Here is a 25,880-nt window from a genome sequence, read left to right as displayed (position 1 = left end):
TGCATGATACATCAAGATTGCGTGAAACGGGCGAAAAGATAGAATTAGCTACTTCGTAACGATCGTTTTGCACCGGTTTCCATTAAAAATGCAAGCGCGTAAAGGTGTTTCCGGTCGTTTCTGTTGCAAGGATAGAACTCTAGTCTATCTCAAACGATCGATACGCAAGGATCGTTTCTAACGTAAGGATCGCTTTTGTCGTTTGAGTTGAGCGTTTCCATATGATCGTCTCTGTCGCTTCTACAAATTGCAAGCGACAAAGACGATCCTACGACAGGAACGATCATATGGAAACCGGGCTTTAAAGAGCAACATCTCATTAAAAATGAGTGAAAAGACGTAACATTAGAATCATATAATTACCTAAATCAGCTCTAATTTTTAGGAAAATATTAGAAAAGTATTGTTTCACCAACGCATTTTTAACAATTTCATCAAGGTTGTTTTAAAAGACATAAAAGCTAAAATGTTTCTATTATATGTTGAAAGTTTCATTAGAAATAATGATCAAATTTATAACATCACAGTCTTTGGAAATTCTTTATGGTTTTATTTTCATCTCAGTAAACTTTAAGGATTGTGTTTTTTTCCAAGAATACCAAACCACACCACTCCAACTGCTGTATGGTCCACTATAGTAGTGCCCATTCAGGTTAGAAAAGTTATAACAATCGTTATACCACCAAGCACCTTTGCTGATTGTGGCACAGTTTCCTCGACGTTCCTTATCATTATCTGAATCTTTTGTTGTAAACGCCATGTCTTTATGATAAAGTAATGAATCTGTAGCATTTCCTAAGAAAAATAATACTTTTCAAAAATCACATCTAATGCAGTTATAGAATTCTTTTGAACTTCCATTAACACAAGTTTAATGTATATATCATTTAGGCATTGACACTTGCATTTACAATTGATTATTAGAGGCTTAGATATAAAAAGGACTTCAGTCAATCTTCATTTGACAATGGTTCTTTTGTCTTTAATGTGTTCGGTGCCAGAGCCCTCTATTTGTAAGAGCTAGGACAACGGGTCTGGGGTGAGCGCTGAGCCGCCATTTTCGTGACTACTTGCAAGTTAAACTTGAAATAAAACTGTGTGAAATTGGTTAATGAGCAAAAGAATAATAAAATTCCGCCTTGTTTATAGGAAATTTTAAACATATCGGAAACCACAATCAAGCTTTTCGCGTTTTTGTGAATAATTACTGCAAACCAAACTCAATTTCGCAGATTTTAGATACATTGACTAGTTTGTGCTTTTAAACTAATCGTGACCCACTGCTAGACGTTTTTACGTATGTGAACGTATATTCTCGCAGTTTTCTACTACAGCACCAAGATATTTGTTTTCATTGCTTATAATTTACCAGCGATAAAGAAAATACTCGACATTTTGGCTGCATATTCCTGTTCGGGAAAACACGTTACTACACATATCTCCAGATTTGAATCAATGCTTTTCAGGTATAAGGTATGTAAAATAAATCACTGCAGCTCATTTTTGGTTATATTTACATTTAGAAAACGTAGAGGCGACTCAACTGGTAAAAATATATTCTTTAGAAATTCACCACTAATAATCTTATTCTAAAACTAAAAAGTATTTTGAATTTACAATTGAGCTGCTATAATTTATTTTGACTTAAACTGTGCCTACCATTGAATCAGTGTTATCCAAGTTTTGTTTTGAAGCACTGTGGTCGTGAAATTTTGCTTAGGTAGTACATATTTTGCAATGTAGTCCAGGCATAAAAATTTAATGAAGATAGATTACAAAAAGTTTTTGCTGGAAAATTATGAATTTAAATTATTTGTTAGATGCAGTAGCTCTTATATTCTATTTATCTAATGTGAAGTTGTTGATTTCTTATTGATTGTGAAACTGAGATTATAGTTAAAGTTTAACTCTAATGCAAAACGGTATAGGCTTCTATTTGGTGAAGAATTTGTTGAAAAGGAAATTATGTTTGTGTATTATAAAACAATTCTGCTGTTGAAAAACAGTCTTGTTTGCCACAAATGTCACTGTTTGTACAGACTTTGACATTGTATATGAGTCTGATCCAAGTTTTAATCTATCTTAAAAAAATAATAAGTTCAGTAATGACAAAATCTCTGCATGTTTTCCAAATTATAAAGACCAAAGACCACACCAAATCATTGATTATGTAAAGACCAGAACAAATCATTGATAACCAAATTGAACATGCTCTGGTTTGAAGTACAGTCAGAATGTGTATTTCATTACCAGTAATGTATTTTACCCAGCTGTTTCAGTAAATATTTTATTTATGATTACTGATACTATACTTTCAAAGGATTTCCTAAAGATGCAAAATACAATATTCGAAAGTATATTATTTTAGCATATTGGATTAGCAATAATTATCTCTTGAAGTGGTTAAGAACTTGTAAATTAGAGTAATTTCCGAACATAATGATAAGTCATAATCTTTCTATAAAGAACAGGCTTTGTATGTAAGAAAACTATTGAATCGTTAGCATTAGGAGAAATATTTCCAATGATGTTTTACTCGAAAACAATCTTCGTAAATAAACCTTTAGATAAAGATCAGTTAGACACAATGGTCACTACGCACAATCCAATCTATCGTAAAGCCATTTCTTTCTTTTTTCTCGATCCATAATTATGGCGATATGCAGTTACATGTTTTAGCTACCAATTAATCAATTATTGTAACCATACCTCCAAAAAATCAAAATATTTTCTCTAAATACAAACAAACTTATAACAATCGCCATATAAACACTAGTTCAAATTTCAAAATTAGGAACGAAAATGGCGGAAATTAATCATGTGATCGATATTGTCCAGTCAACGTTCGCAAACGAGAGAACAATACATGTCCCAAATCTTACAAATAGAGGGCTCTGTTCGGTGTATGTAAAGTTTGACGTATGAAACAGACCTTACTTAATGGCGTACCTGGGTATTTTCCGAGGCTCAATTGTTATATTTGTGTTTCATGCTTTTAAATGTGAATTGTCCATGTAAACTTAAATAAATTTCTGTTATGTTTAGGTTGTTGCTAAATTCATAAAAAACTTTTACATGTAAGAACAAGTTATAATGTATATAACATTTAGGCATTGAAACTTGCATTTGCAATTATTTACTAGGGCTTACTTCAATGCTTGCATTTTATAAAAAAGATTTCAGTCACTGATCATTAGACAATGGTATTCACAGTAGAGATTTTTTCTTATGTACCAAATAATTTAGTTGTGTTTATTACCTACATGTCGCTCATGTGCTAGGTTATCGTTACGTAATTTACAAAGCTGCAGTTGAATTTGCATTTAATGTTGATGATAAGTTAATCACAATTATTACATGTCACAATCAATCTTTGCGACAGAATTGTTCGAAATTGGAACGACTTTTTACTTTACGTTTGTTTGTTGTATTTTTTCGGTAAGTTTTTAAGCTCAAAATTAATTATACTTTAATTGACAAACAAGGCTTTAGTTCGAAACCAACCGTTACTATCCGTTTTTTTCAAAACTTGGAGAATCCCCCGTTGCAAACTGTAATCACTCAAATCATTCAAAAATATTGCATATATCGAAATATTTTTCCCTCAAACGTTTATATTTACGTATTAACTTACCAGAATATTTACCAAGACTTAGTTGATATTTTTTACTTTCATTCTTTACAGAAAAATAATCATATTCAGCATATGCTTTGTTTCCTGACCAGTCTCCCAGGTCTACACGAAGTTTATTTCTCCTTGCTGATGTTAGTCGGTATATTTTATCCAATCCAAGCCAAAATTCAGAACTAAGATTACCAAAACCTTCTTTATAGTCATTCCACCCACGATAGAAATTAACACTTCCATCCTGGCGTCTTTGAAATACAGTCCAGCCACCACCATATGAAGTCATGTCACAGTAGACATTAAAAGATCCTTGACCATCAGGATCAATTTGATAAACTCCACTTTCGTTCTTGCCATTATTTTGTACATCAATGCAATCTTTGGCTATTTAAATTGAAAATGTTAAAAATTCAGTTTCTCAATGTTATGTTATGATAGGATAAACGACTGAATTTTGTGAAAAGTGTTTTAAGCGAATGAAATCATTACTAGGTATTATTATTATTTGTTAAAATTGCTTGTTTCATGTTTCACAGGCTGAAAACCTACAGAACACAAGCATTGCATGTAAGATATGGATATTATTGACTACTGTGAATTACATTTGAAGTGGGGATGCTGTTTTGCAATATACTCAATTTCAGAATATAAAGTCAATTTCATTGTAATGTGTGCTTACATGAAATTTTTATGTCTGAATAGAAAATTCCAGTCTAACTCTAATAGCGTTAAATTGAATAGTAAGAAAGTCATTTGAAATTTTATTAAACCCAGTAGAAATTTAATGCCATCTACTGAAAAACGTTATTACCCATTATTTACATACATTTTTTGACCTTATTTATTGTACCTCTTAAAAATATTGCTTATTTAGGTTTTTTAAGGAAGTGAATTCTTAATAGTAAAACCTAATTTTCTTACATCGAAAGTTAACAAGATATTTATGAATGAACATTATCAGTGCATACCATCCATACTAAGCGGCGGATGACTAATTGCGCAGCCTGTAAGCTTAGAAAAATTTGTGGGACTTTAAGTGATATAACTTTCTCCCAAAAATTTCAGTCTTTTGACGACGTTTCCGTTTCTTATGCTCCATTGCCTTTGCTTCAGTTTTGTTACTCATAGTGTAAATATTATAGAATAAATTTAAATTTCGAACGAGATAAACTCACTACTTTATCAGTTCTATACATAGAGCATTATAACAGTATATCGTACAGTTTCCAACAGGATATATTATTGAAATTTTGATCATTTATCTCATCTAGAATGGCAAAGAGTAAAAACTATGTTTAAAGAGAACAGGACTTTTGAAAACGCGGGAATGTAAGCTTCAGCCTACATAGCCTACTGAGTAATCGGACAACGGCCATATTTGTCTGTTCTTGGAATAAGTTTATAAAGCTACAATCCATTGGTTGAAGACATTTGATGTAATATTATTGAGGTGCACTCATTCTAGGAGGTCTGGAAGCAGAGGCCGCGTAACCGGGGGGGGGGCATTGGGGCAAGTGCCCCCCTTTTGCAACAGGGAAAAATGTGCCCTTTTACTGGAATGAAAGTGCCCTTTTTCATGGTATAGAAATGCCCTTGTTTTAGGCAAAATTGGACAGAAGAAGTTTTTTTCTTAGATACAAGTAGCCCCGAGAGTAGAACATAGTCTGTCGGCATCATGCGAAATCAGCTATAGCTTAGTTTTTGATCTTGATTACCCAGATAGATCAAAAATCGCGTTTGTCGATTGGGGTTGTCTTCGCAGACGTCCGCCCAGTAACTTAATTAACCAATGAGAAGTCGCAATTTATGATCCACATGAGACTATAAATTCTACGGCAACGCACTGCTCCCGTCGTATTGTCTTTCAGGCCATTGGTCCTACAAAACTGTTGACAATTCATAATCATAATAATTGAAAATTTTGCGGTTTAAATCACTTCTAATCAAAATCATCATGCCTAGAGCTGCTAGGCGAAAACGAGAAAAGGAAAAGAGCTTGTAGAAAGAGCTAAAAGGATGCGAAAACTGACGAGTTTTTAGTAGTGCTCCAGCAGAGAACGTTGTTGACCAAAACATCGACTCTAGGTCTAATTTGACACTGCCGTCAGCTACAGAAACTCCATCAACGTGTTTATCTCCTCATTCTCATTCCAAACCAAAATTCGGCGATTCTGACTCTACATCGTCTTCAGAGATACTAGTCGCGCCACCGACCGAGCCAGTTCACACACCTTCTCAAAACCTAACGTATGCGTCTTTGCCAAGTTCCACGACTACCGCCCTATTGGTAGGACCTATGCAGATTGAGTCAACGGAATGTTTGCTAGGACTCGATTGTAAGCGTTTGTGCTGTACAGGCCGACATCCTTACCATCCTACCCTAGAAGAAATAAAGCACACGTCTAGAAAGAACCAGTACAGGAGGATCGTCGAATGTACGAACTTGGCCGTCTTCTATATTTTTGAAATATACATGGGTCACATACTGCATGACAAAAGGCACCATTGCCTGTTACTTCTGTAAAAGAGCGATGCGTCAAGACCTTATTACTTTCAGTCATAATGGTGAAAAGGCTTTTCTCCTAGGAGAATTCATTGACTGGAGGAAGTGCGGAGAAAAACTTAAAAAACACTCTCAGTCTAAATTTCACGCAGAGGCGACTGAGAAAGTTTTATTATCTGATGATTCGAGAAGAGATGTTGGAGCGATATTGGTCAGGGAATTGAAGAAAACCCAGGAAACTCGAAGAAGAAATTTGCTAAAACAACTAAGTAATTGGTGCGTGCTTGGCTTCACTACAGGAGCGCTTCGATCAAAAAACATATTCTGTATTGATGAACATCGAAACCGTGCTCATTAATGCAGCAAACGGGCGTAAGTTTGAGTTGAATGATGAAGTTGAACACCTTTACGAAAATGACCTCGACTTTGACCAGCTGAAGGCGGAGTTAAAGCTTCTTGAAGGAGTTATCTCGCAGCGACTTCCAGAAGTAAAGAAGGTGACATCAATTGACACCATAACATCAATATTCTCAACCGAAGAAAATAACTCATCGCAGATTGTCATGGCAATGTCTAATGTTGTTCGACACTTGCAGATTTACCTTCTTGCTCCAATGAGTGCAGCCTCTTTAGAACGATCTTTTCATGCCAGTGGCTTGTCAAGACACATCTCAGGAGCACAATGACGGCAGCAGGCTACAATAATCTTATTGTTATGCATGTAAACAAGGCCAGAACTGACGAACTGGACTTACGTTTAATAGCTAAGAACTTTGTTCTGAAAACGAACGTAGGGTTAGATTTTTGGGAAATTTTAATGAGATCGCATTACTTAATAAAATTGTTCATGTAGTCATCTTAGTTCAATTTGTTAGCACGCACGCCGAGCAGTAGAGAATACGCATAGCATTCTAAGAATGTCTACCAATATTTTGCAGACTTTGAAACTTAATCATGATTCATGAAGCAATGCATATCTGTAATATACTAAAACAGTAAGCTGCAAACTCACATGCCCTTTCGGTCAGTGCCCCTTTTGAGATACTTCCGCAGCCCCTGTCTGGAAGCATGTCTGTCAAAATGCTTTTTAAAGTTTGTATTTACAGAATTCTTAGTTTAGGAAAGCCAACCACTAATAAGCTCAAGACTGTCCAATATGGTGTATCTAGGTTACCAGGGCCATTACTAGATTACTAACTTCAGGACGAGTGTTAAACTTAACCTTAACCCTTACCCTAACCCTACCCCTACCCCCTCCTTAATGTAGAGAAAGTCAAAATATGTTAATGTTAACATATGCTATTGTCATTTAGAGAACCATACACTTTCAATGTTGTGTGCTGAGGAAGTTTTAAGTGTATTGAAGCTTTTCATAAATTTATTACTGATTTCCTGCTTGACTGTATTGATAATAATGAACTTGTATGTGTGGCTGTGAGCCTCATTTATGTGGTTACATGTAAAATGTAGATGCAGCAAATTCCTTGCACAGAAGCAGCAGCACTGAGAACAGCTCAGGATTCTCAACAAAGAACAAAGTTTTAAAACTGCACAGAGATGCTCTTTATTCATGATCGGTGATAAAAAATCTTGATAAAGACAGTAATAAATCCATACCTCTCCTGCACGAGTTACATTCTCCAAAGTATCCTTCCATACACGTGCAGTTCAATGTTCCATTAATTTTACGATAGTATGTGTTGGGTCCACACAAAGGAAAGTGAAAAGTGCTTGTCGCTATATCGATCAATAAAATTAAAAATAAAATCAACCAGGGATTTTAAACGAAACATATTCTTCCTCAAAGAACACAATTTGTCACTCAGTATCCACGTTGACGTACCCATCAAGCAAGTTTGTTATGCAATGTTAGTAGTTTTGGTGTTCGCGCATTTCGTAAAAACAAAACAATTAAATAAATGTTGAAAATTTACAGAGTATGAAAAATTTACAGAGTATCAAATCTAGTTTAATCCAATAATGTAAAAGTTTAAACTCTGTTTTGTAATATACTGAAATTTTAAGAAATTTGATAACATTAAGCTCACTGCAGAACATGCTCAATTTGGACGTTTTTCAATCTATTTTCATGATTTTTCTTATTTTAAGACTGATTTCAAGCCCAAGTAATTGTTTAAATTATGTAAGAAACAATAAAGACTTAAATTTAACACCCAAGAAGTTTGATAAGAATAGACAAACGGCAAAAATGTCCAAATTAGACACTTTGCACTTTGAACTTAATGTTCATCAAATTTTTTATAATTTTGGAAGGAAGAACAACCGTTTACTAAGGCAATTTAACTTTGAACTTTTTAACGTCTTTCTATTTTATGAACATTAGCGTGGGAGTTTTTGCAAGTCTTAGATTATTATCTCAAATAAGTAAATATTTAACTACCGTTTGAGTCAGGAGTGATACTGTGCATAGCTACAGCCAAATCAAGATAAGCGTTGTTTACAGGAAGAAAATATTTACGTCTCGTACGTTTATCTGTTGTGTTATGGACACTAACGACACTTCGTCCAACACTAGTCATGATATAAATGAAATCCCCAAATACTGCCATGGGACCGCGTGAAGTTCCAAAATCAGTTACATTTTGGGAGTAGTAAACATAGGAAAAAATATTTCCGTTTGAGCTTCGCCAATAAATCTTCTCTTTAGCCATGTCAAGCGTTAGATCATGTGCTATTGACTGAAGTGAAACTGAAAGAATATGATGTTTATTTGCACTCACGCTCCATAACCATAAGAAAAGTTTTGTACTTTCTGCCAAGAATAGATACCTTAATAAAAATATTTGTTTTGTACATTAGTTTTCTCTATACGTACTGAAATACATAAACAATTGGCAGGCTAATATATGCAAGAAAGGAAAGATAGAATACTTTTTTAGTTTAGACAAAGATGTTGTCAAAGTATTCGGAACTACTTTCATATACAGACGGTTTAATGGAACATATTCATAAAATTTGATGATATAGCAACATAAAGCTATTGTAACTAACAGGAAAAGATCACCTTTATCATTTGAAATCTCTTTTAAAACCGAACTAAAATATATGAAGTAATTAAACATTGCATGAGGTTCAGAACATAATAATAAATGTAATATGTTATTTTATTCACATAACTTCTATAATGATTGGTATTGTTTGCGATTATTGTCGGAATGAGTAATGCTGTAGTCTGGAGTGGCTGTTGAATGAATTGTCTTGGTAATTGATAATGCTGAAAATTAGCTGATGCGTGGAATTTTTGTTCGAATTGAAAATTTGGTGTTGGTAAATGTTATGCACCATTTCATGTAGATATAAAATTAAGAAAGCTTTGTCATCTCAATTTTAAGCTTTCTTAATTTTTCAGTTTCATCTTGCATGAAAATTAGCAATTCCTTGGATGGATCATCATCCACAAATGTTTTTAAAAGAGCTATAGCTTCAAAAACATTGTCTTTTTTTGATACTTTTTTTCTGTTTGTTTGGACAAACGATTTTTTATAATTATCTTAACCTTCTCTTTTTAATTGTCAAATTTTTTCATTGTTTTTCTGAAAAATCAGAAGAAGATTGACACTGGAGCTAACGCTATTGGTATCATTTAAAAATGATGACTCTATCGCCATGTCATGTTCATGTTTTTAAGAATCTTTGGATTGGACAAGCTGCAAAAACTGCTTGAACACTATGGCCTTTATTTTATCGAAAATGTTTGATGCAACTGGTAGTTTTGATCATCATCGCAGCATATTTGCATTTCCCAATACATTTCTTAAATGTATTACGCATTTGAGTAACAGTAAAGTCCATGTGTTCTTGTCGTTCATTGCTAATTACCCCGAACTCTTTAAAAACTTTCTCGTATATATTACCGTTCTTTTGGCTTTTTGTGTTCGTGAAACTTAATTTTTTCTTGTAATATGATAACAATTAATGCCTAACATAAAGTTTTAATTAGAGCTATAGAAATAGACCAAAAGCTGTAAAATTGAATTTATACTGACATTTCGTCCTTACTCAAGACATATTCAGGCAAGTAATAATTTATAATGAGATTTTAAGACAAGATATTGTATTTACAAAAGGTGTTGAATTACGACTAAAGGAGGCGGTGTTAAATGGATTACATGATAAAGAAGTTGGGAAGTAAAATTTAGTGAAGTTAAGAGAGGTTAAGTGGAATGGAACCTCCTTGCACGAAGAGTGAAGGCTTGTATTTATTGATTAGAAGGCTCTCATGAATGGAGAGTTCATAGAAGAGGAAATTATTTTAAAGTCGTAAATTATTTATAACATATTCAGAAAGCTCTCGCTCCACAAGGCTCTTAAGCCAATTTCTTTTTAATCACATGATTATTATATTCAGATTCATCATCAGTGGAGCAGCTGCAGACCTAACGTTTGCCTAAGCTACACTAAGAAACACTGCATGAACTAAAGGTCGTGAAATGATTTTCCATTCAGGTGATTTGATTGGATGTGTGATTGAATTTATTAAAGGGAAGTGTGCAGCCACGTAATTTGCATCTCTCGACTTTTCAATATACTCTGCCATTCAATGCAAGTTAAAAGAAGGCTTGAAAAACAATAAACTTGATATATTTTATGTTTTTCTAAATTGCCACATTTTTGAAAACTAAAATCCATTTTTATATTTTTCATGTAACTACGTGGGAATGTGTGTAGTTCTTTTTATCTTCATTACAAAACGAAAAGTTGAAGTTTTTTACGTTCATCACATACGTGAATATTTTAAAACTTTATTGCCTTTCCGTATTGAGATTGTTGCACATCCCTTACACTGCCTCAAAAAAGTATACAAAAGAGCACAGTATAGCAACAAACAATGCTCCCAATCTGTTAATATTCCTATGTGTAGGGCATATCTTATTAAGCATATGATTACCATGGAGGCGTCAAGCAAATTGCATTTTCTGTCATAGAAAAGCGCTCTTAGGTGGCCAGCCTAAAGAATTAATGGAATTAAATGTACAACACTATTTGCACAGTGAAGTTGTACTACTTTTTTGTAGGTTGTGGAAAGCCAAGGTTCTGTGAGTATTTGACTAAAGTTTTATGTGCAAAGTAATTATTTAATATTTTATTTCAGTTTCTACCGCTCTGTTTTATTTCATTTAATGACTTCATTATATATAAACATTGATCCCTCCGTTGTTACCTTTTTTTTCAAAGCTCTTTGGTTGCTCAACCTAAATATCGCTGTCGATTTTTGAAATTTCAGGATCTGCATGTTATTTTCTACTGCATGCGTGCTGAATAATCACACGAAACGTGCTCATTATTGCAGTTGGTTTGAAATGCCTTATAGTCACGCAATAAAATTTTGCTGGCCAAATCTCTCCGAAAGACGTTGATTTTAATAAAAATCTGTCGAACTATATGACGTTTGTTTCTTTATAGCCAACAAAATACTTAATATTCGCTCCCTTGGGAAAAAGCGATTTTGATTTTCCCGGAAAATCGATATTTTTTTCTATTATTAAACCTTTAAATAACAAACCATAATACGGACTTATAAAATTCAACTTTTCTATTGAATTAAAACACTGTCTCTAAAAACAAAAACTCTTACCTTACGTAAGGAAACCTCCAATAGAGTGACATAGTTTATTAATTTCACGCTTACAAGTAAATAAAAAGAATTTCAATATCGCCTTACCCATGTTTTGTGTCAAATGCAATGCTGGAAAATTTTAAGCCTGGTTGAAGCCTCATAACACTTGTAATTTTCTTTTTCAAATAAATTTCGTAGATAATGTTGGTAGAGTTAATGTAAAAGATACGACGACCAATCCAGTCAACTGTAATGTCATGAGCAAAAAGATTTTTCGCAAAAATTTCGTTTCTAGTCAAGTCAAGATTTCCCCGTTTTATGTCTTTGTCATCAATGTAGTAAAGCACATTCTCAACTACATCAATTTCTATGTCATTATATCTTGATGCATGGTCAGATTTATTCTTACTGGAGCCATTAATAGTGCTGACATGAATATCTCCAGTAATAAAATCAACAGAGTATATTTTATCAAAGCTCATAATAATCAAATATGGCTTTGGATAAACACCTAAATAAATAATAAAAAAATTATAAATAACAACGATGAGAGTGGATTATAAAAATGCAAATTTTTTATAGACTTTACGATCATAATATTTGGTGAAAGACCAGAATAAGTATTTTTAGAAAGAATTTTTCACTGTAGAAATATTACTAATAACTGAAATTAGATTGGCTGCACAACTTCTACCTATTTTTGTTGAATATTGTTTTTGGTGCTATGAACAAGAAACTATGAAAGTTTGTCAAATCTAAAGATTATACCTTTGTAAAAACACATTTCTGTTTGCATTTGCATCATTTCTTTGTTGTATTGTTTTACTTCCTTGCATGCAGTTGTGTTATCGTCATTGCCATTTTTATCAACGCAAGTTTCCATCCATTCTTTCACGTTGTCTTTTAATGTCTCTAAGCTTTTCTTGCAGATTGATATGTCGTCATTACCATTTACTATTTGGCCACTAATAGACAGGATTATGAGAGTCCCAAGAAACGCTTTTGTTGAGCGTGATATCATCTTTATTTTCTATTTATTAGAAGGTGGACGGTTACTAATTTCTTTAAAGCTTTTGTAGTAAAACATTTACTTTATTTATGAAAGGCTTATCATCAATATAATCATATAATCATTTGCTCTTAAACTTTTTTTGGTATATAAATCAAGTAATGATTTCTATAATTATGTAACATTTTAACTTCCTTCTCAAAAAGTATGTTCACGTTTGCTTTCAGATAATTTATGATGATTGGATATTGTTGCAATAGATTAGACAAATTGTTCATTACAAAGACTCATGTTTACAATAATTCATATAAGTAGAGTTCATCCGCCTAGAACGTGTTGTGAATAAAGAGATGTAGGGTTTCTAGCAAACGAAAGCATATAAAGTAAATGGTTTGAACCCGGGAGTATTGTTATATGTTTGTAAATGATGATCGTCCAGGTTAATAAAGTCCTGAGAAGGGCTGTTTTTGTTGTTGTTGACTGACGTTTCGACAACCTTAGCGGTAGTCATCTTCAGAGTCAAATGAGGAGTAAACGTCAGGTTAGCCATATTTTTGTCTGGTTCTTATGTCATTGTATTGTGTGTACAGGAAATGTGCAGGAAATGTGTATTGTCATTGTGGATTAGTGTGAAGTGAAATATTTTATTTTTAGTTGTGATGTGTGATTTAGGTGTGACGTTTTTAGTTGTAGTGTGTGGGTGTCAATTGTGTATTGTTATTGTGAATTAGTTTGAAGTGTAACGTTTTTAGTTGATCATTTGTTTGTATTGTGAATAAGTCGTTTGTAAGGTGCCGGTAATTGCTGTGATCTGTTCAGGGGGGTTTGTTCCAAGTTGGTATACCAACTTTCTAATGTAAGCCGTTGTCTATAGTCAGTACTGTAAGTGATGCATTTTGCCGAGTCCCAGTCAATGTTGTGCTTTGTGATTCGGTGATGTTCGGAAATGTGATGAGTTTTGTCTTGTTTCTTAGTAGCTCGTTTGTGCTCAGTAAGTCTTATGTTTAAGTTCCTGACAGTTTCCCCGATATAGGAGGCGTGGCAGTCGGAGCAGTTTATTTTGTAAACTGCACCTTGTCGTTCGTTAGGTTGTTCTTTGTCCTTTATTTTCGTTCGTAACTTGTCGTAACGTTGTGATTGGTTTATGTGCGACACGTATGTTGTATGGTCGTAAGATAGAGATAGTCTCAGACGTACCTTTGATGTAAGGTATCGTTGCTGTTGTCACTGAGTTGTTCGTTCTGCTGGGCTTTGTAAGTGTTGCGTTTGATAAAGTCAGAGTTATAGTTTTTTTTGTCAAAAACACGTTTGAGATAGTTGTTTTCGTTTTGTAGAGCGTCCGGTGAATCACATATGATTTGTGCATGTCTTATTAATGTTCTGATTGTGGTGGCTTTGTGTGATGTAGGGTTGTAAGGTGATTGGTCTAGTAGTCGGTCAGTATGTGTTGGCTTGCGATAAACTGTTGTTCCTAGTTTTTGATTGTCATGTTTTACCAAACAGTCGAGAAAAGGAAGAGTTCCGTTTTCTTCGACATCTTTGGTGAATTGTATTTGGCTGTTCTGTTTGTTGATGTGAGTATGGAAGTCATCAACCTCGTCTGCATGTAGTGCTGTGATTGTGTCATCTACGTAGCGAAACCAAAAAGGTAGTGCATGTTTGTAAGTCATGAGTGCCCGTTCCTCTATAGATTGCATTACAATTTCAGCAACTACAACAGAAACGGGCGAGCCCATTGCTGTCCCATGTAATTGTTGGTAGTGTGTTCCGTTGTATTGGAAGTAAGTCGAGGTGAGGCAGAGCTCTAGTAACTCCATAATGTCTTCTGTCGGTAATGGCAGTAGGTCCGTGGTGTTTTTAATGAGGGTTTTTGTAAAAGTAAGTGCCAGATTAAGTGGAATACTGGTGAACAGTGATTTCACATCAAAAGACACTAGTATATAGTTGTCCGGTATTAGTATAGTGCACAGTTTTTTAATGAAAGTTTCAGTGGATTGTAGCTTGTGTTTTGATTTGTTTGTAAGTGGTTGCAGTATGTTAGTCAAGTACTTTGAAAGTTCGTAAGTAGGCGAACCACAGAATTATACAATTGGTCACATGGGTATTTGTGGTTTGTGAAGTTTTGGTAGTCCGTATAGTCTGGGTGGTCGTGGTACTGAACATCTGAGTCGATAGTAAATACGTTCAGATATAATGTTAGATTTTCTCATAGAGATGATCTTGCTGTTAAGTTTGCGTACTAGTGATGGTGTTGGGTCTCGTTTGAGTTGTTCGTACGTTTGTCTGTCGTTAACAAGTGCGTCCATTTTGTTAAAGTAATCATTCCTGTCCATGACCACAGTCACGCGTCCTTTGTCTGCTGGTAAAATGACGATGTTGTTGTCGTGTTTTAGTCGTTTGAGTGCTTGTTGTTCGTCTTTTGTCAAGTTGTTGTCACGTATAGAGGACGATTGTAAAGTGGAGGCTATCCTGCTTCTGATCTCGTCTTTGGTTGTCTCTTACAAGTCTCTTTGATACGCTAGGACAGCCTCGACACTTGATACTATCGTCTCAGTCGGGATTTGTCTAGGTGTTATGGAATGTTTTAGTCCGTAAGATAGTAGTCGCGTTTCAGTTTCGTCTAATGGGCGGGAAGAAATATTCCTCACCCAGTTATCGTCCTGTTTATGTCTTGCACATGCTTTAGTTTGTTTTAAACGTTCAAGTTTTTGTTGTTGTTTGATTTGGTATTGTGTCTCTGTCTTGTTTGCTCGTTTCTCTGCAATAGTTTGTATGGTAGAAAGTAAAGTATCACTTACGGTCGTTGGTATAAGTTCCTTCAGTTTGTTCAGTCTTTGTTCTTGTTGTTTGATGTAATAGTTGATTCGTCTGTGACAGTCGTTAATCCGTGCTCGTATCAGTCGTCTGCTGGTGGATTTGACAATCTGAATAGCCTCTTGTGTGTTCAACGGAGACTTAATTCTAAGTCCTACCGGAACGAGACCAAAATCCTTGCAGCGGTGGTTGATCCAGAGTTGTTGGCGTATGCGTCTGACGTTGCTTGCAAAACGTATGTAGTCGTTAGCAAGTTGTTCGCTCTGTCGTCCAAATGATCGTAATAAAGTAAATGGATTAGACAAATTGTTCATTACAAAGACTCATGATTAGACAAATTGTTCATTACAAAGACCCATGTTTACAGCAATTCATATAAGTAGAGTTCATCCGCCTAGAACGTGTTGTGAATAAATAGATGTAGGGTTTCTAGCAAACGAAAGCATAGAAAGAAATAAATCATTTCAATGTCCACTATAAGGAAATGACGCAATATATGAAATTCACCAAGAGCGGTTTAGAAAAAATTTAAAATAGGTTGATTTCAAATTTGCTCATGTTAACTCAGTTTACCAGATGAATGGGAAAGACGTATTGCTTAACTAAGCCAATAAAATTAAATGCCAAATAATCTGTTGCGCTGTGTTTAACAGACTAGCAGGCCTCTCTGTAACTACATGTCGTCTAGTTACAGAAATGAAGGCCGTTAAACAGTACTTGATATTTTGCTTTACAACATCTGTCAGTCGTATAGAGAAGTTCGACTCTCATAATTATATAAATTCTGACTTGAATGAAATTTATGAGTATTTTGACAGAACTGCTAAAGTAAAGAAAATCTAAAAAGCTAAAAAATTCTTACTTCTTCAAATATTTTGTTTTAGGCAATTAAAAGGCATTTGCCATTTGCCAAAAATATTCTTGCAATATTGAATAATTGTAGCAGAAGAGACAAGAGACGAAAAATGTATCATTTGTTCTACATGCATTCCTTGCTTTTTAAAATGACTTCTGTATTGATGTTTGATGATGATTTGCCCCATTTCAATTTGTTGAATTATGTACCTCTCTTTCTTTATCATTTCCCTCAAGCCTAAAGCTTAGTTTTAATGTCCAATCAAATATTCTTTATCACACATGCATTCAAGTTTTAGTTTACTATCATTCTCATGTAAAAACGTAAAACAGTTTGCAAATATTTTATTATTCTTAAATGTCTATGATAGTTAAAAAAAAATTTTTTTGTTATCTCTATTTAGAAAAAAATACTTAATGATGGTTGCTTCAAATATTTTTGATGTAGCTACTATTTTCTCTGGCGTATCATTGGAAATATGACATAATATATTTCCAGACATTCATAAACATAAATAAGTAGAAATTTATATTTAGTTGTGATCAATCAATTCGTTTTTGTTTCCATCATAAGGATAGACATAAAATGATAACAAGATTTGCGAAACGGTAAAAGATTTTTAAATAATTTTAGACTAGTCAAATTACCAAATGGTAGCTATATATATGATGATTAGCTGCGCTACTCTAAACTACAGAAAATGTTTAAAAAAAACATACAAAAATGTTTCATAATGCTTTAAGTATTTTATAAGATAAAGATTATGTTAGATTATCTGTTGAATTACGTATAAGCATGACTATGATAAATGAAATATATGGTCTTGATGAGGAAGTTAAATCCATTACAGCCATTATTTTTGCATTATGTGACAAGCTCTGAATTTTAGGTTTTCTTTATGTTTCCTTTGCTTACCATTGAAAATGCAATTTGGCTATCAATGAAATTTCTCTTTTGAATTCTGACAAGTTGTTTTCTATTCCTCTCAAACAGCAGCTTAGAAAAAATGTAACTGAAGCAGAAACTGTCTTGTCCTAAAGTGCTAGTAATATTGGCTTTTTGAATTTTGATATCAACACAAGACATGTACTTTTCTGTGGACGGGGACACAAATTTTGATGATTCTTAATTATATTTTGGATAAAGAGCCGTAATTGCAGAAATTTAGTGTCAGAAAAAATATGCAACAAAATATTGTTTCAACAATTCCAAGAAATATCATTTACATTGAAAATAACAGACCAAATTATTTTAATTCCTTATAACAACACCCCGGGAAGAAATATGTTTATGATGACGTTATTCAAATTGGTCAACTATTTCAAGTGTCTCTATAAACTAAAAGAAAAATTTGCACTGCAGATGTTAGTTTCCGCTCATAGATACGATATTATAAAGCCAAAAAAGGAGTATTGTCTATAAACAACTCTTGTTCAATTTTTATACTTCATTATAATATGTTTTACCCTTTTTTACTTAACCTAACATAAAACTTTCTAAAGTATATCAAATTCAAACAAGGCTAGTTTCTTAGGTAATTATCTTTATACATCCCATTTCACATGATTTTAATTTCTCGTGTTTTTAATAAATTTAGTTTATTTCAATGTATTCATTCTCTTTCCTCTCTCAAAAAAGCAGAAAATAAGGACAAAAAAAGACACATTAATGGTTGCAGACCACCATCCCCCTAAACATTTTCAGAGCAAAATTTTCGACTTACATTTTACATGATATACATGATATTCTGTTTACAACATCTGTCAGCCGTATAGAGAAGTTCGACTCTCATAATGATATAAGTTTTGAATTCAATGAAATTTATGAGCATTTCGACCGAATTGCTAAAGTAAAAAAACTTTAAATAACTAAATATAGGAATTCAACTTTGAAGTATCAAAAAGTTTTAATTCTTCAAATATTTTGTTTCAGACAGTAAAAAGGCATTTACCATCTGTCAAAAATATTCTTGCAATATTGAATAATTGTAACAGAAGAAACAAGAGACGAAAAATGTATCATTTATTTTGCATGCATTCCTTGCTTTTTAAAATGACTTCTGTATTGATGTTTGATGATGATTTGCCCCATTTCAATTTGTTGAATTATGTACCTCTCTTTCTTTATCATTTCCCTCAAGCCTAAAGCTTAGTTTTAATGTCCAATCAAATATTCTTTAAAACACATGCATTCAAGTTTTAGTTTACTATCATTCTCATGTAAAAACGTAACACAGTTTGCAAATATTTTATTATTCTTAAATGTCTATGATAGTTAAACACATTTTTTTGCTATCTCTATTCAGAGCAAAAATACGAATGATAGTTAATTCAAATATTTTTGATGTAGCTACGATTTTCTCTAGCGTATCAATGGAAATATGATATAATATATTTCCAGACATTCATAAATATCAATTAGTAGAACTTTATCATTTGTTGTGAACAATCCATTCGTTATTGTTTTCATCATAAGGATAAATATAAAATGATAAAATGATTGCGAAACAGTAAAGTTTTTTTAAGAATTTTAAATTAGTCAAATTAACAAATGGCAGCTATGTATACATGGCTGCGCTACACTACAGAAAAGTTTCATAATGCCATTTTAAAAAAGGTAAAGATTGTATTAGATTGTATTTTTTGATGATTACGTATAAGCATGACTATGATAAATGAAATGTATGGTCTTCATAAGGAAGTTTATTCCATAAGAGCTATTGTTCTTAAATTATGTGATAGGCTCTGAATCTTAGGTTTTCTTTATGTTTTCATTACTTACCATTGAAGAGGCAATTTAGCTATCAATGAAATTTCTCTTTTGAGTTCTGACGAGTTGTTTTCTATTCTTCTCAAACAGCAGCTTAGAAAAAATGTAACTGAAGTAGAAACTGTCTTGTCCTAAAGTGCTAGTAATATTGGCTTTTTGAATTTTGATATCAACACAAGACAAGTACTTTTCTGTGGACGGGGACACAAATTTTGATGATTCTTAATTATAATTTCGATAGAGAGCCGTAATTGCTAATTAAAGAAAAATCGGCATTTATGGTCTGTCGCAGAATTCGTTGAGTTCATCCCACAAATTGATCTGCACTCTGATTCTTAGTTATGGAAATTTTATTAAGAAAGGATTATACGACCAATTCACAACAATCTCAGACAACTTAACATTCTTATCGAATAACAACTCAACTCTGCTCTAAATTTACTTCTATTTATACGAATGGTTTCGTGCGTAGGAAATTAAAGTTTTCGTGCAAAATGTGACTTAAATTATTAAATAGGAAATTCCATGTAAATAAATTGTAAACTATAAGGAAACTACACCTAAATTCTATGTACGAAAGGCTATTTTTATAATGTTTTCTATTAGGATTATGTCTTCATTATGAAATCTAAATTACACAACATGGCCTTATAAATTGCCTAAAATATTCCAAACTGCTTTATTATGTAATTTTAAAAGCTGCTGCGCATCTGCAAAATATAATTCATTTTTCATGAAGGCAGCTAGCTGTATAAACGTTGTCAAAAACTTTTTTTTAATTATAAAATGTTTTCATTATTTTATGCACGATGTTGATGCGCGTTTTTGTAGTTTTTCTGTTCCTTGCTTTCCGAAATGCATCAAGTAATGCTTGTCAAAGTTTGCAAAATATTTTCAAGAAGACAAAAGAGAACGGTACGTTACAGTAAAACAAAGTTAACAAAGATAGCTAATAACGCATATGAATTAATTACAAGAAGTGATATATTGCCTCACCTGTCGTTTATTCTGTGCACTTTCATCCACGTCTTACATTGAAATTGACGTTTTTTTTAAAAGAACTTATCATTAAACTTGTATATTAGAATAACATTTATAATCAAAATAGCACTTTATTTTACCCCCAAAAGCTCTATTTTGCTTGACAATAAAAATACTTTTTGGGCAAAAACGCAAACATTATATCTAGATATCGTAATTAAAGAACTCATTATGGCAGGACTTTAGCAAAAAATTGATTTTAGCTCACAAAACAAAACAGGACGTCTTTAACAGTCATTTTATTTATAAATGATTTTGCAAAGTTTTTACTTTTTTAATTAATACAGACCTGGTGGTTTTAGCAATCAATTATTAACCACGATATGTGAAACGAAGACATATTTGAGTACTTAATGATTAATAACTTAGTAGTTTTAACTTAATGCGTTGTCTATCACATAGGATATAATTAGTGTGAACAATGTTTTAAGATAAAGTTCACTAATACACCAATTTATCCAATTTATCAATTGTCAACAGCAAAATGTTTCTACAAGCTTACGCCTTTAGGAATTGAATATAAATCGCTTTTATCGCCTTAAAACTTTACCAAACTATCGGAAAGTGCTTTTTTATGGTATTTAGGTAAATCAAACAAAGCTATATGTACGAAATATATATATCGTAGGTGTAATCGATCCAAGTTACTCTTTGAAATGTTCACTTTTGTTTAAATTTTGTTTGTACGTAAAACCGAAAGACTAAATTGTTATTTTTCTTATTAAAACCTCTTTCGGCAGGTGTTTATTTAAGTAGGATCTAGATAGATTTTACATAAATGCTATACGCCATTGATTAAGTCACTTAAGTGATATTTACTCTTTCCTTGCGCAATTTCCAAGATTTTTCAAGTTTTGGAATCCTTTTCTTGAATTTGGGTTTTATCCTCGTTTGGTGTAGATTATACTTCCTCTCTTCAGCTTCTCCTTCTTTTTATTTATGTCAAAGCTAAAACAAATCCACTTGACCTTATGAGCAGTATATTTAGCTTATTTAAACTATATTCCAGTATTCAGTTTTTATTCAGTTTGAAGATCATGAAATAGATTTAAAAGAATTTCGAGAATTTCTGTTTCGACAATGCAAAACTTCCATGAAATTAGTATCATCACAATAATATATAATGATCATTAAGTTGTCGGAAATGAAATCAATTCGAAACAATAGTCAGTGGTCATATTAAACTACAGATCTTGAGCTTTTTAATTATTTTATTAAAATTATTGATCAATTGAAGGCTGCTTAAAAGCACTGTTTATGGCAAAGGAATAAAGAATTATACTTCTTAATAATATAGGAAGGAATTATATGCTTTTGAAGTTTACTATTCCTGACTTCAGTCTATGGGGGCTCCTTTATTGTTATTTCATTATCTCTGCTGTATTGTTCAAAACTTGTTTTAAATATTATGCCTGTATTTTTAAAAAACACTCTTATTGTACCTTTTCAAAAAAAAAAACATCTCCCAAGTTTTTAACATAGACTAATATGTAAACAAGCTCAAACCGACATTTTTGCAACAGCATAAATATTTGAGCGATGGTAGAATGATAAAGCAATCACACATCTATTATTTTGGATTTTGATAATTGATCATGCAAGGTCGTGAAACTATAAGAAAAAGTAATTTATTTTCTTTGAAAATGCGTTTGCCTTTTTTAGTGATATATTGCTTCAGCTGTCGTTTGTTCTATGCACTTTCACCTACGTCTTACTTTGAAATTGACGTTTTTTTTAAAAGAACATATCATTAAACTTGTGTATTAAAATAACATTTATACTAAAAATAGCACTTTCTTGTACCCCAAAAGCTTTAATTTGCATTCACTTGACAATAAAAATACTTTTCGGGCATTATTGCAAATATATTATGGCTGTAGATATCGTAATTAAAAACCAATTATGGTAGGACTTTAGCGAAAATTGATTTTAGCTCACAAAACAAAACAGGACGTCTTTAACAGTTACTTTATTTATAAATGATTTTGCAAAGTTTTTACGTTTTTAATTAATACAGACCTGGTGGTTTTAGCAATCAATTATTAACCACGATATGTGAAACGAAGACATATTTGAGTACTTAATGATTAATAACTTAGTAGTTTTAACTTAATGCGTTGTCTATCACATAGGATATAATTAGTGCAAACAATGTTTTAAGATAATGTTCACCAATACAACAATTTATCAACTATCATGAAGAAAGAAATATTTCTACAAGCTTAAGCCTCCTGGATTTAAAGAAAAATCAGCTCTTATGGCCTTACAGCTATATTGCCTAAAATATCCCAAAGTCCTTTATTATGTAATCTAAGAATAGTGTACATGCAGCTGTGCATCTACAAAATATAATTTATTCTTCATGATGGTGGCTATATAAATTTTCTCAATTTTCCTGTCTGTTGTTTTTCGTTAACATGAAAATGACAACCTTGCCATTTTGATTTCTTACTAAAGTAGCACACTAGTGTACATTTTAATCTCAAAGAAACAAATTGTACATGTCATATTTAACGCTTGGCTTATATTCTAGCAATGCAGTAACAGAAACATTGTGGTTAGAATGACTATAAACAAGGCTATGGTAATCTTAGTTCTGAATTCTTGCTTGGATTGTATGAAATACGCTAACATCAGCAAGGCAAAATAAACTTTGCGGTGACCTGGGAGACTGGTCAGAAAACAAAAAACATGTTGAATATAATAACTGTTACATGTTTGTAAATGTAGATCGTCCAGGTTGGCATAGTCCTGAGAAGGATTGTTTTTGTTGTTGTTGACTGACGTTTCGACAACCTTAGCGGTAGTCATCTTCAGAGCTCAATGAGGAGTAAACGTCAGGTTAGCCGTATTTTTTAGCTGGTTCTTACCTCATTGTATTGAGTGTACTGGAAAAGTATGGGTGTCAATTGTGTATTGTCATTGTGAATTAATGTGAAGTGTAATGTTTTTAGTTGATCGTTTGTTTGTATTGTGAATAAGTCGTTTGTAAGGTGCCGGTAATTGCTGTTATCTGTTCAGGGGGGTTTGTTCAAAGTTGGTGTACCAACTTTCTAATGTAAGCCGTTGTCTATAGTCAGTACTGTAAGTAATGCATTTTGCCGAGTCCCAGTCAATGTTGTGCTTTGTGATTCGGTGATGTTCGGCAATGTGATTAGTTCGTTCTTGTTTCTTTGTACCTCGTTTGTGTTCAGTAAGTCTTATGTTTAAGTTCCTACCAGTTTCCCCGTTTCACAAGTTAAAGACTGGACTAATGTTAAGGACTGTGAGTGAAAACAATATAGCAAATGATTTTAAAATGATTAGATGTCATTGTTTAATTCACGCTTTGTCATTTTGTCTCAATTTAAATTAATTTCGTTATTATAGCTAATGGACAAGAAAATGAACGAAAGAAGATGGCAGCTGTCTTTAAACATTTCGAATAATAAAAAATAGCAAAAAAATGTATGCAACACAACTGCAATTTCACGAAAAGAAAAATATGATTGCTCTTTTTTTATGTTTTTCGTGAAATGATAAACCTAATCATTAAAAAATTATAATTCTTTATGTTGAAAGATTTTCCCCAGCTATAGGAGTTTCTTTGTTGTTCTTTCATAATCGCTGTGAAGTATAAAAACCTTCTTATCACCTTATGAATTAGCTATATGCATGCATTTTTTAGACTCTCTTTTTAATGAAATTTTATTCTTTGAAACATTCTTTTAAACATATAGGTTCTATGTATTTTAATACTATAGAACTTCAAGAGTGAGATAATTTTTTTCTTTAAAAATGCTTTTATCTTTTTTAGTGATATATTACTTAACGCTTCATCTGTTGTTTGTTCTGAGCACTATCATATACGTCTTACATTGACGTATATGTTTTTGTAAAAGAGCTTATCATTAAGCTTATCAAAACAGCACGTCATTGTCCGGTAAAAGCTTTGTAATTTCAGTCCAATTTGAAATAAAAACATTTTCCGGACATTAACACCATCATCATATATCGCGTAAAAACCCCTTATATATGATACGTACTTACCCCAAAATTAATTTTAAACGAAAAAAACAAAACAGGAGAAGTCTGTACAACTGTTCACTAATTTCAAAATGAGGTTTTTTGCAAAGATTTTTAAACTAGAACGTTTGTAATTAATACAGACCTGGTGTTTTATTTATTATTAACAATAATTTGTGAAAGGAAGACATATTTGGGTACTTAATAATAAAAAAGCTAAGTTTTAACTAACTCATCTATATATATTTTGTCACATAGGTAAAATTAATGTGTACATTCTTTAAGATAATGTTCACCAATACACCAATTTATCAATTATCTTCAAGAAAGAAATATTTCTACAAGCCTACGCCTCATAGAATTAAAGAAAAATCGGCATTTATGGCCTTATAGCTCGATTGCCTAAAAAATCCCAAAGGGCTTTATTATACAATCTAAGTAAAGCATACATGCAGCTGTGCTTGCACAAAATATAATTTATTCTTCATGATGGTGGTTATATAAATGTTGTCAAAAGTTTTCAAACACAAAGTGTTTACTTTTTTATGCAAGATATTGATTCGCGTTTCTGTAGTTTTTCTTTTAGTTGCTTTTTGCAATGCATCACATAATGCTTGTCAAAGCGTACAAAGTGGTTTTATGAAGACAAAAGACAATGGTATGTTACAGTACAAAACACAACAACATCGTCTAAAGATGTCTTTAACAGTTACTTTATTTATAAATGATTTTGCAAAGTTTTTACGTTTTTAATTAATACAGACCTGGTGGTTTTAGCAATCAATTATTAACCACGATATGTGAAACGAAGACACATGAGTACTTAATGATTAATAACTTAGTAGTTTTAAGTTAATGCGTTGTCTATCACATAGGATATAATTAGTGTGAACAATGTTTTAAGATAATGTTCACTAATACACCAATTTATCCAATTTATCAATTGTAAATCAGCAAAAATATTTCTACAAGCTTACGCCTTTAGGAATTGAATATAAATCGCTTTTATCGCCTTAAAACTTCCCAAAATATCGGAAAGTGCTTTTTTATGCAATTTAGGTAAATTAAACACAGCTGCATGTACAAAATATACATTATTCTTTATGACGGTGGCTATATAAATGTTCTCAAAAACGTTTTTCAAACATAAAGTGTTTTCTTTCTTTTATGCAAGATGCTGATGCGCGTTTCTGTAGTTTTTCTTTTAGTTGCTATCTGCAATGCATCGAATAATGCTTGTCAAAGTTCACAAAGTGTTTTTATGAAGATAAAAGACAACGGTAAGTTACAGAGTAAAAGATAAAATAAATGTTTTAAAACGCGTACCTGCATGCTACATTTGTAGTTGTTTAATTGAAATAAAGCTTTCTCATTTCTATTTTATACCATTCTGGCAAAATGTATTAGCAAAAACTGAACAAGCGAAGATAGTATTTTTCATATATGTTTTTTCTAATCTAAAATGAAGCGTTCTATCTAACATTGTTGCTCTCGCTGTTTTTGGCCTTCAATTCTTTACGTTTGATCGTTAGTAAAAATACATGTAATTGTGTCATTGATAAGAATAATAAAACAGGTAAGACTCCGAGACTTCTAGCTGGACTCAGTTCCGTACATTGTTTTTTGCTTAACTTTTTGCGTTTTATAAATATTTGCTTTACGAAATTTGTTTACGTT

At 32.5% G+C, this 25,880-nt stretch overlaps 1 protein-coding gene across 1 annotated transcript; it reads right to left on the bottom strand.

The window, feature by feature from the left end:
• Positions 1–473: 473 nt before the first annotated feature.
• LOC124454866 (fibrinogen C domain-containing protein 1-like) lies at positions 474–4,443 on the bottom strand. The gene is made up of 3 exons (XM_047005619.1): positions 4,440–4,443; positions 3,635–4,012; positions 474–795 (listed from the first exon to the last, which is right to left on the bottom strand). The coding sequence occupies exons 1-3, from the start codon at positions 4,441–4,443 to the stop codon at positions 542–544; spliced, it is 636 nt and encodes a 211-aa protein (XP_046861575.1). The 3' UTR covers positions 474–541.
• Positions 4,444–25,880: the final 21,437 nt, after the last annotated feature.

Source organism: Xenia sp. Carnegie-2017, unplaced genomic scaffold (assembly GCF_021976095.1).
Source record: "Xenia sp. Carnegie-2017 unplaced genomic scaffold, XeniaSp_v1 HiC_scaffold_3, whole genome shotgun sequence".
Classification (NCBI taxonomy): Eukaryota; Metazoa; Cnidaria; class Anthozoa; order Malacalcyonacea; family Xeniidae; genus Xenia; species Xenia sp. Carnegie-2017.
Note: the sequence above shows the minus strand (reverse complement) of the source record. Positions and strands in the feature narration are given on the sequence as shown.

Coding starts and splice junctions, on each gene's coding strand:
- LOC124454866 (XM_047005619.1), bottom strand. Junction 796..3,634: donor AAGTCTTGGTAAATATTCTG/GTAAGTTAATAC, acceptor TATTTTTCTTAG/GAAATGCTACAGATTCATTA.